This window comes from Dermochelys coriacea, chromosome 5 (assembly GCF_009764565.3).
Source record: "Dermochelys coriacea isolate rDerCor1 chromosome 5, rDerCor1.pri.v4, whole genome shotgun sequence".
NCBI classification, from domain to species: Eukaryota; Metazoa; Chordata; order Testudines; family Dermochelyidae; genus Dermochelys; species Dermochelys coriacea.
In genome coordinates, this window is record NC_050072.1 from 25,026,685 (window position 1) to 25,038,472 (window position 11,788).

Below are 11,788 nucleotides of genomic sequence, written 5' to 3' on the forward strand. Positions count from 1 at the left end.
ACAGTGACTGCTTGCTTTGAAACCATGCTAAACTACTTAACACTGGTTAAATAAACCACCCCACCTTTACAGATCCAAAGGATAAAAATTAGAAACAGATCCAAACCAGACACCCAGCTTCAAACACCACCAACTTATGTATGTTTAAAATCTAAATCTGGACCTGAATCAGAATTTTAATGTAGGTGCAAAGCAAAACCCTGGGTACAAATAGCTCTAACTTCTGGTGGGTTGGAAGCTTCCACTTCTTAATAATAATAATAATTAATAATAAAGATTTATTTATTTAAATATGTGCTCCGTGGGGGAGAGGCACAAATTGAGGAGAAGAGATACTGAGTCCTGGTTCAAATATTGGGAGTTAAATTGCTTTGTTTGGTGAAATTTTCATGTTCCAGAGGGTTGCCTTGTTTCTGCACCTGTGGCTAACTCAACAAAGGTGATGTTGTCTATGAAAATACTGTAGACAGTCTATTTACTGTACTTGTATGCAGTGTTTATTTAGCATAAATAATCTCCATCTTTGTTAGGCCCATTACATTTGTGTGGCTCTGCACAAGCAACTTAATGTTGAAGCTGCTCAGATGGGCTTGTTGCTGGGCAAAACTTATGCTGCAACTGGAGACCAGCAGCATGTTGGTAAGTAAGGAAGAGGTTTATTGTACCAGAATTATGATTAGTCTAGGGTCTAATGTAACACTATAACATGCAGATGAGCCAAGAGATTCTAAAAATGTACACAGCTTATTTAGAAATATACACACTAGTAAAAATGAGCTGACCTATGGAATATTCAACACTTGAAGTTTGTGGGATCATTGCCTGGAACTGGCACTTCACTCCACTTGCAGTGGGACAAGTTCTGCCCACAGTTTACCCATGTAAGCCCCACTGAAGCCAGTGGAAGTTGCATTGGTGTCTCAAAGCAGAATCTGGACCATTGCATGTAACAGAAGACAAAGTACTATTTTCTAGACAATAGCATCTGGAAGTTCAGGTGTTTAATATTCCCTGGATTGGTGGATGTTTTTTTTCAGTGTGAATGCCCTTTCCTGCTGTCCTTAGTGGGAGTTGCCATTGATTATAATTCATTTCCATTGACTTCAGTGGGAATTTTGAATGTAAGGAATGCAGTAATGGACACTTGCTGTGCATCTGTAGAGCTTTATTTTGTATGCAAAAAGCTTTGTTAATGCAGAATTAAGGTTGCCAGGTGCCCTTCCAGAATGGCAGCAAAACTCAAACCAGGAAATACCAAGCTAAGGTTGCATTGGCATTTACCTTAAGTGTGTAGGTTTTGCTTTGCACCTACATTCAAATCCTGATTCAGGTCCAGATTTTACCTTATCTGTGCTGGCAATAGCCACTGGGAATTATCTGCATGCACTCCAGCTGCATTCCCTTCCTGCTAAATGTAGTTGTATTTGAATGGTGGAGACATATGTTGGAGCAGCTTCAGAGAGCTGTGTTTGTGATATCATGAGATCTGTATCCGAGTCCCTTCCTATGTTCTCACCTAGATTTGCAGTTGATTTAATTATTACGTAGCCACAGTAGTAGAAGACCTTGCTTTTATATAGTGCTTATCATCAGCAGAGCTCAAAGGAAAGAGGTACATGTGTACCTTGAAGTTCCAGTCTGCATCATTTCAATACAGAATTGTATAGTTTGTGTCAGTTGCAGGGTACTGGAGTTGTCTTGCCATGGGTATTGTTAGTAGCGAGATGGGCTATGTCAGCAATCTGTGGATGTAATGATGGGTAGGGGAAAGTACAGGTTTAGTTGGTATCCTGTGCGCAAGTGTGAAGGCGTTGTAAAAGGCTATGAAGTGGCTGTTCAATTTTACAAGTGTGGTTTTCTGTTGGGGGAGCAGGCTCAGTGTTTGAGTGTATGGCGAGGGCGGGAAGTGCTTGCCCATTACAGTGAAGAGGCGGAGTGGGAGTCTGTGTTTGTATAGGTGTTGTGGGGCATCACTCAGAGGGCAGAGTTAAGGTTCCATGAGTGTCTACCTTAACTATATTTCCTGGTTTTCAGAAGTTTGAGTTTTGCTGAATTCAATGTTCTGGAAGGGCATGAGCTATCACCGTGCAACCTCAACTCTGCATTAACCAATTTTTTTGCCATTTTTTCCTAGTTTAAAAAAAAACAGAAATGTTTGTTATAGGAGATAGTGTTGTTTAGACAGTTGTAGTTCTCATTTAGGTTTGCAGTTCATATGCTACTGTAGCTAGGTAATAATCAAAAGACCTAGCTTTTATATAGTACTTTTCATCAGTAGAGCTCAAAGACCTTTACATCATTATCCCCATTCTAGAGATGGGAAACTCATGGGTCTTTAGACTACATAAAGTGAGTTTACTGGTCTGAATCCAGACCCCAGTGAACAGATGTCCCTAGCACAAGCATTACCACTCCACCCAATACCTTCGAGAGCAGTCTCAGCAGAAAGGCCCAGGAGCAAATGCCCATGGAAACTGATTTCAGAGTAGCAGCCGTGTTAGTCTGTATTCGCAAAAAGAAAAGGAGTACTTGTGGCACCTTAGAGACTAACAAATTTATTAGAGCATAAGCTTTCGTGAGCTACAGCTCACTTCATCGGATGCATTCCGATGAAGTGAGCTGTAGCTCACGAAAGCTTATGCTCTAATAAATTTGTTAGTCTCATGGAAACTGAGTTACCCTTACAGGTAGTCTCTCCAAGGGAAGGTTGAGGCATACTGGCAGGGCAGTGTGGTGAAGCCCATACACACACTGCTGTGCTTTGCCTGTTCTGTAGATAAATTAGACTTCAGTCTAGTAGGTTTTCATGTGCACTAAAACTATTTTGTTTAACCTTTTCTTATTAAAATAACTTCAGACTTCAATGAGATTGGTTGGGATGTAAGTAGGGTCAAAATTTAGCCCTCTGCATTTAGGGAAACTAGAAACAGTTTTTTATATCCACCTAGTTAAATTACTGATAAAATCCACTATTTGTATGGGATTGTTACCTGGGTTGGAGCTGAGATGTCCTGTTCTAAAAGGGGTCCAGTCGGTCAGTAATAATTACTATGCTTATTTCTAGGGGTGGATGAAATGTATTTTACAGAGAGTCTGGTTGCATATCAGGCAGCACTGAGTGCAAAGGATTCCCTGACACTTACTGCCATTGAGGAATTCAGAAAATGGCTTGTACGTGTAGGGAAAAACTAGGTAACATCAAATACTAGCTTATAAGCTTACTTGCATGCCTTAGTGCTTGCAGCCATCTAGAATGTGCATGTGCAGGCATGTGTCAGAAAAAACACACCTCCTTTAATTGCTCTCTGGTGTCATCAGCTCCAAGGGGATGTTATGGCAGCCAGGGATGAGCGGTTTGCAGGGCTAGGCTGGCTGCCCCTTCTACACCTACCACAGGAAGGCAGGGTAACATAGGAGCCACTTCACCAGCACTGTGCGACTGGAGGATCCCCCTACACTGGATCCTTCATGGACTGTAGGGCAACTTTGCACTGGCAATACAACCCAGAATCCATGGCTCTCTGTCATTCTGTCTGTGTGGGCAAAGGGGGAGCTAAAGAGCAAACAAACAGCCGCACTGCCTAACATGGAATCTCCATGCAGCTTGGCATAGCCATGTGTCATCTCACTTGCTTGGCAATGTCAAAGTCCTCAGGAGATACGATCCTGCTCCCACTCAACTCAGTGAGAAAACTCCTATTAAATGCAAGAGGAGAAAGTACGAACATCCTATAGTTCTAGGTCATCTTATTAATAATACACCTAACAGTGCATGTTAAGTGTTGCCTGAGCACTTAGTCAATGTTCGGGGCCTTGCCAGGCTGTTTCCTTTAGGAGAAATTGATTATAAGAGTCAGGTATTTCTTTGTAAATAAACAGGATTGCATCAAAGTCTTATTTCCCTGAACACAGTAGGAGAAAACAGCAGTTTCCTTGCTCACAATTTCCATGCCTGCCTTTTCAGTCAGTTCTGTGCCCCAAGAAGGTCTGTCTCCAAACCCTCTCAGGGCTGTGCTCACACCCACTTCCCTCGCTGTGTGCTGGCTTTCTCTTGCTTTCACACACACACACCAGCTGCAATCAATCAATGCCTACATTTGTAATCAGCTCCCAGGAAAACCCCTCTGCCCACATGGCTTAGCTTCAGCTTCTCCTTGCATATGGCCTAGTGCCTTGGGTGGTAGCTTCTACTACCTCCAACTAGCATATTCCATAAAGGAGCCTGACAGCACCCATCAGCTTTAACAAGATCTGTGATTACCTATAGCTCAAAGACACACTTGATGGCAGCCATTAACACTTTCCACTATAACAGTAGCTATATAAGGGGTAAGATACTGGTCCCACTGAAATCAGTGTGCAGGCAGTACAGCCCAGAATCCTGCTATTGACTTCAGTGGGATCAGGATTTCACCCCTGATTTCTCCCATTTTTGATGAAGATACTGTTTCTACGTGTTCTGATTCCTCTATAAGCAATATTTGATGGACAGAAGAGGTTTTTATGCAACTTTATTCTCTCTATATTCTTAAAAAGTAAGCAGTCCCTCTAAAGGACAGCTCAATTAAAAGTAGGGGACAAAAGGTAATATTTTCAAAAGTGCCTAGGCACTTCGGAAAATTTTGCCCTAAGATTATTTTTAAGGTACAGCATCCTCCAATGTTTTTTGTGGTACAGAATTATACATAATGCAAAATAGTACACATTTACATTATAGTGTATGACCCTTCACATGCTTATTGTTGAAATACTGGACATGTCCTACATTGGCTGGACATGGGACACAGGACATTAGGTGTCAAATAACAGATGTCTCGTAGAGACAGGTGGTCACCATACCACACTTCCTGAGTTTCCATTTGGTAGAAATTAAACTATTAGTCTTAAAGATCAGTGCATAGAATTATACCCTGTAAGGGTTCCATATCATTGGAGAATGGCTGTAGATCCCAAAAAGCATCGGCGTTAAACTCCAAATGAATTAAACATGCATCAGTCAGTCATTTAAAGATGCTGATCCAAAAATGAATATATTTTTGTGCTAAGTTATGTTGCATTTTTATCTGTAGCAGGCCTACAGGCTGTTGAAAGATTCATTGAAGTCCATCATAGACACCTATGGTGATTTTAGTGAGAAGGCAGCTGAAACTTACCATATCATGGGCAGTATGAGAGAGATGAGAGAGGCTTACCAGCTGTTCAGTAAGGTAATTATAATTACATTGCTAGTGATTTTCTTGGATTTACTGCCTTATAGTGTTTGAAAATGTAAATGCACATTCATTTTCCAAACTATAAATCCTGCTAGAGATTTCTCTATAGATTCTCAAGGAGTCTGATGTGTGGATCTTATTCATGTTAGTAATGAGATTTGCCTACATCAACTTGCCATCTGTGCCAAGTCCACACAGGGATTTAGGATCAGCTGGTAACTGAAGATACAGTGGGCCAGCAACTATGTAGCTTACTTACTCCCTTGCAGAACCCCTGGATACTGGATTGGCTATCTATTGGGATTTAACAGCACTGATGAACCGCCATGACAACTGCTACCACACAGCTGGGGAGGGGAAGCGGACTGCAAAACCTATGCTGTTGTGGGGAGGAAGGGAACAGCCTCCCATGCATCTGATGAAGCTCACGAAAGCTTACGCTCTAATAAATTTGTTAGTCTCTAAGGTGCCACAAGTACTCCTTTTCTTTTTGCAGCCAGTAGCTATCTCCTGTCTTAAAAGCCCTCCTCCCACCCTCAGTGGAATGAATAGAAAAGCTCCGTGAATTAAAATGTACAGTGATGTCCCTCCCCTCTCAACTAGGAAGAATCTAGGCCCTAGTCAGCTACTCTGCCTCAATTTCCTCATCTGTAAAACCATGGTTAATACCTGTATCACAAGGGTGTCATGCAGATTAATTAGTTAAGCAGAGTGCTTTGATGGAAAGTGCCATGTCATGGTGATATTATTATTTATATTATACCTATATACTTAATTCTACAAGACCCAGCCATTAATGCTGCTTAGATTCTAATTTCAGTTTTTAAAAGTACTCCTCTGATGTCCCTGAAGTCCTTTTTAGGCAGAACCACTGGAGTTCCTTTGCTAATATGTAGATAACTAGGCATAATCAGTATTTGTACAACTTGATTGATTTTTGAAGTTGAGTTATACAGTGTATCACTTCTCATTCATTTTATGCTAAACAGTGTTTGCAGATTCAAATAGCTGTTTATGGGCCTCGCAACAGGAAACCGAAAGAGATGCAAGAGCTCCTGAACGCATTAGAGAGGTGATCTCATCAGCATTGTTTTTTATAATGTAATATTGCATATTGTCAAGATGCTGTCCCTGCCTCAAGGCATGTAGCAGCTTGCTAGTAACAAATGTCCATATGCAGTACTGAGTCTTGTTTAATATAATGAACAAAATTAAATAGGGATTTTTGGGATATGGGGGGCTTGGTCTCTGTGTTGCAGATCTGGAGAGGCACAGCCCAGGAGTAGGGAACCAAATGGCTTTAGAACACCTTTGTGCCATCTGGATTCTAGGCTACTGGGGGCAGGCAGCAAAATAGCCCCCCATCATAAGTTAGAGCAGCCTGTAAGCACAACCTGCCCAGATTGTACAGTAGTCCAGCTACCCTAGAACATTCAATGCATTGCTGCTCCCTTTCCTACACACCATATGTTATAGGGCTGCTTATGTTGATACCTCACCAATGCTGTACTGTGGGAGTTATCCTCTCGCTCCTGTAGAGTCACTATATATGGCCACAGCAGCATAGATGGTCTGGAGTGGATGCCAGAATCGGCACCTGGATATTTCATGCAATGCAATTAACAATGGCACCAATGGAGTCTTTTGCCATTTAATTAGTTAGTTCTAATTCAGATCAGGTTAGCAGTGCCTGAAAGTTGTTAGAACTTGTGGCACCTTAGAGACTAACAAATTTATTAGAGCATAAGCTTTCGTGAGCTACAGCTCACTTCTTCGGATGCATTCATGAAGTGAGCTGTAGCTCACGAAAGCTTATGCTCTAATAAATTTGTTAGTCTCTAAGGTGCCACAAGTACTCCTTTTCTTTTTTGCGAATACAGACTAACACGGCTGCTACTCTGAAACCTGAAAGTTGTTACCGTCTGATATTTGCTCAGCCAAAACAGGTTTCTAAAATTTCGTAGGTCATTTATTCGTACTGAATTCTATGCTAATTCTCCATAAAATCCCCATCCTGATTAACTTCTAAAGGAGCAGCAGTCAATCTAAGGATTAGAGACTAGGTCTGCAACTGTGAAAATGAAGCTTTAAACTGTAGCAATTTCAGTTAGAATGATGTTCTGTATTAGCATTTTTTGTGTCTTTCATTGATTTAACCCCTGCACTGTAAAACATACTTGCTAAACCTTGTGCTGTAGGAATTACTTGTCTAGAGTACTTTACAAGACATAGTTTACACAGGTCCCTGCCACAAAGAGTTTACCATTTAAACTAGTTGCAGGTCATTCTTTGTTTTCAGTGTATCCAAGAGTGGGAGTAGATAACACTGTAGAGGATAAACAAGGAGTGGGTGGGAAAAATAAATGGTTCTTAAGGAGAGATCTAAACAGAGCTAGAGCGTGCTTAGTACACAGGAAACAGAAGCATAGGCTGTGTGACACAAGGCAGAAAGTCATGAGTGGAAGGGACCAAATAGCCATTAAGAAGAAAGTAACGAGCAGGCAGAGTGTCTAGCAGGAATACAATAAACTGAAGGCTTTGTCGTATTAACTATTTGTTGGCCCTTGGCCAAATGTTAACCAGAATTCAGTTGTTTCTGTAAGAAATTGATGAGATGAGTCAATATTTCTTTCATGCAATCCTGTTTATTTGCAAAGGCTGTACACAAAGTCCTGTTTCTCTGAACACAATAGAAATAAATGACAACAGGCAGTTTCCTTGTTCAGAAATCCAAATGTGTCTTCTCAACCAGCAATTTATATAGTTCACGCATGGCTTCTTCTCAGGACCAACCTCACACTGCTTCTCTCACTGCCTCCTGGCTTTCTCCTCCTGACATACACAATGCTCTGCCAATCAATGTCTCAGTCCCTGCATTTTCAATCAGTCTCAATTATTCTCCCTGAGTTAATCCATCGCCTTGGATGGTGGTGTCTGTTGTTTTAGCTGTCTTTCTCTGTAGAAGGAGCTTAATTGCTTCTTCCATTTAGCCTAAATAAAAGGAGGCTGGTGTGCCCATCAGCTTTGAGGTCTGTGACTGTCTATAGATCAAAAACTCACTTGAGGGGAGTCATTAACCATAGCAGCATAACCTTATTATCAGCAAAGTGCCAATAATGCACTCATCCCTCTGAGGCACAGGAGATAACGCACTCTTGCCTCCAGAATTTACATCCTAAACAGCACGAGACAAACCATAAGTGAAAGAGTTAGAGCAATTCCCTGTCACCTTTGGAAAACCTGACGGAAACATTGATTTTCTCAATTTCTCCAGCACTTTACATAGCCCTAAAATGGTGTAGTTATCTTGTCAAATGATCACCATGTCTTCCTGAATCAGAGGGTGAATCTCTAAAGGCAAGATGTTTGGGTACAATTTGGATAGGGCATTTATTTACTACTGTGTTGGGGGTGATATAAGAATCTAGACCAGGGGTAGGCAAACTATGGCCCGGAACCAAAGCCCTGACAGCCCATGGGATTGCCACCCCCGTAGCACCACGTGCCCCGCGCCACTCCTGGAAGTGGCCGGCACCGTGTCCCTGCAGCCCCTGCGGGAGGGGTGGGACAGAGGGCTCTGTGCGCAGCCCTTGCCTGCAGGCACTGCCCCCTGCAGCTCCCATTGGCCAGGAAAGGGGAACGGCAGCCAATGGGGAGCTTCGGGGGAGGTAGCCACAGGTGAGGGCAACATGCAGAATCCCCTGCTTCCCCACCCCCAGGGGCTGCAGGAATGTGGTGCTGCCACTTACTGGAGCTGCGCAGGGCCAGGGCAGGCAGGGAGCCTGTCTTAGCCCTGCTGTGTGCCACTGCCAGGCCAGAGCCCGCAACCCAAAGCCCTCCTGCACCCCAAGCCCCAACCCTGAGCCATCTGCCACACATTGCACCCCAACCCCCTGCCCTACATTCATGGGCCTGCATGCAATTTCTCCATCCAGATGTGGCCCTCCAGCCAAAAAGTTTGCCCACCCCGATCTAGACAAATGGATAAACATATATCTTGAATAACTAATCTGAGCAGTTAAATGTCTCATTTTATAACAAGGCAGGTCTGCTGACATTCTCCTGTTTGTCCAGTAAGTAGAATTTTCAGGGATACATTTTCAGGGATACGTAGTCTACAAATAAAGGAATAGGAAAATGCCAAGAAAAATAAAATGAACTAAATGTGTTTCCTCTACTGTAGGTCTCCAACTTTCCATGAAGGGAACAGACTTGTGAAGTAGAAAAGACAGATGGTGCTAAATCAGACTGTTGGCAAAAATCTTGGATCCTTAGCAATTGTGACAGCAGATGAAACCAGAAACTAAGTTGGAGGATTAATTGGAGAACTCAAGTACATTGTATTTGTTATAATCAACTCAACAGAAAGTTCTGTAAATGTTTGCTTTAGTTTAGGAAAAAGCATCAACCTTCCAGATAAACTTCCCCCTCCTATTCTCCTTTCATTTTCTTTCTTACTGTATTTTGAAGGTCTGGGTCTAACGGTAGCACATCAGATGTTTTACTGAGTATTAAAAAAATGGGCATAAATTACAACAGTTGTGAATGCAGGACTCCCTTTGGAAAAGTTATTGGAATACATGGTGACGCATATTTAAAAATGTCTTTTGAAGACATTCTAATAGTACTTTGGTGAATGAATGCAGAATATACCCAATGGAGAAAAACAGATTGGATTATTTTTTCCCCGGGCTATTGGTACACTGGCCTTTTTATAATCTAACACACAAAGTAAATTTGGTGTGTTAAATTTAGTCTACTTTTAGCGCTTCAGCTAAGAAGGCTGAATGCCTCCTTTTAATGTGAAATTCCTCTTAATGCTTTGCCTTCACTACAAAATCTTCATCTTAGAACACAGATATGAAAAGTTGAGTTTGCTAGTACTTGCTAGTTGAGTTTGCTAGTGCTGACCACAACTATGCATTTAATGTTAGGTTTCAGAGTAGCAGCCGTGTTAGTCTGTATTCGCAAAAAGAAAAGGAGTACTTGTGGCACCTTAGAGACTAACAAATTTATTAGAGCATAAGCTTTCGTGAGCTACAGCTCACTTCATCGGATGCATCCGATGAAGTGAGCTGTAGCTCACGAAAGCTTATGCTCAAATAAATTTGTTAGTCTCTAAGGTGCCACAAGTACTCCTTTTCTTTTTTCATTTAATGTTAGACAGTGTTATCATGATTTAGAAGCCTAAGCCACTTTGAAAATGGGTCTTAAGCACTTTTGAAAATGTGATCCAAAGACAAGTCACATTTTATCATTGTGGAACTTAAGTCATTAAACCCAGGATTCAGCTTGAGGCATGGGTGCTTGTCTGAGCCAAGAAGGATTGGGGCCAACATGCACTACATTCCAGTGATCTTATTTGCATAATAGCCACTAGCCACTTATGACAAAGACCATAACACCCACCCCCCCGGAGGGTTTCACCATGTTTGTGGACTCCTCCACTATTAATTTAGAGGAGCTGAGGTCTGTGCTCCATAATGGCACAGAGACCTTAGCAGAGGCCAGGCCCCCAAGATGCAAAGAGAACACTACATAATGCAAAGAGTTCTGAATGTTAATAAAACTGTTTAATTATAAATGATTGTTTAATCATTACTGGCTGCTAGTACTGTACAGATTGTTTTAATTCCTTTGGGTCTTCTTTCCAAGATCACTGTTGGTATAAGACAGACCTTTATATATATACCAACGAAAATAGTATGTTTAGTGGCCTTTAGGCTTATATTCAAAAGTAATCTTAAGCCACAGCTACGTCCTTGAACACAACACCAGGTAATTCAAATCAGAAATAAGTTAAATTTAGTAAATCATGCACTCTGTTTCGTTACATTAGTCACGCGGGACTAGATGCAAGTCATTCTTAGCACTTGTTCAGCACTTCATATTCCAAGGCATCCTACACATAATTACTGAAGTCTCCAGGTAAATATTAATCTCTTTCTCCTTTGTTGAAGGGGAAACTATTAGGATTTCTAATACGGTCTTAAATTAAAATTCATTTATCTGAATATGTAAATTAAACATGAAAATGACAAAGCAGTAACTAGAGACAGAACACTGCTCCAAAATCATATTTTTTTATGAATTCCAGAGGGCTGCTTTAAAAAAAAAAAAAAAAAAACCCCACCCCCCAGTCTCTGACAGGATGTAGCAAAACAAATATCAGAGCTGCAGGAAACTTCCATTGCTCTGAATGGATAAGTAATGTATGTACTAGATGAACAGCTGTCATTAATAGCCTTTTTGAGTTCTGCAACAGCCAGTTGATGTCAGTCATTATGTGATCTTATTACCATTAACCTTAACCTCCTTCCCCACTTCTCCACTATTCTTGTTTCACATTAGATTGTAAATTCTGTGGCGCAGGGACCCTCTTTGTACAATTGCTACAACAATAGGAGCCTGATGTTGACTGCCACTTTTGGGTCTTGCCAGGGTATAAAAAATTAACTATATATACAGAACTTACCTGAACAGAGCTACAGAGATCTCCCACTGATCTTTGGGTTTCTAGCTGCAACTCTGATCTATTTTGATGTGACATCAAGCTGGTAGCATGCCTTCATCCT

At 41.5% G+C, this 11,788-nt stretch overlaps 1 protein-coding gene across 1 annotated transcript in view; it reads left to right on the forward strand.

Moving 5' to 3' along the window:
* The window catches only part of TTC23L (tetratricopeptide repeat domain 23 like), a 28,779-nt gene extending 18,043 nt beyond the window's left edge, over positions 1 to 10,736 (forward strand). The window contains 6 exon segments of the mRNA XM_043515037.1: positions 531 to 639; positions 3,065 to 3,192; positions 5,070 to 5,207; positions 6,203 to 6,285; positions 9,397 to 10,147; positions 10,377 to 10,736. Of these exon segments, the coding sequence (XP_043370972.1) occupies positions 531 to 639; positions 3,065 to 3,192; positions 5,070 to 5,207; positions 6,203 to 6,285; positions 9,397 to 9,436 (498 nt within the window). The 3' untranslated portion in view covers positions 9,437 to 10,147; positions 10,377 to 10,736.
* Positions 10,737 to 11,788: the final 1,052 nt, after the last annotated feature.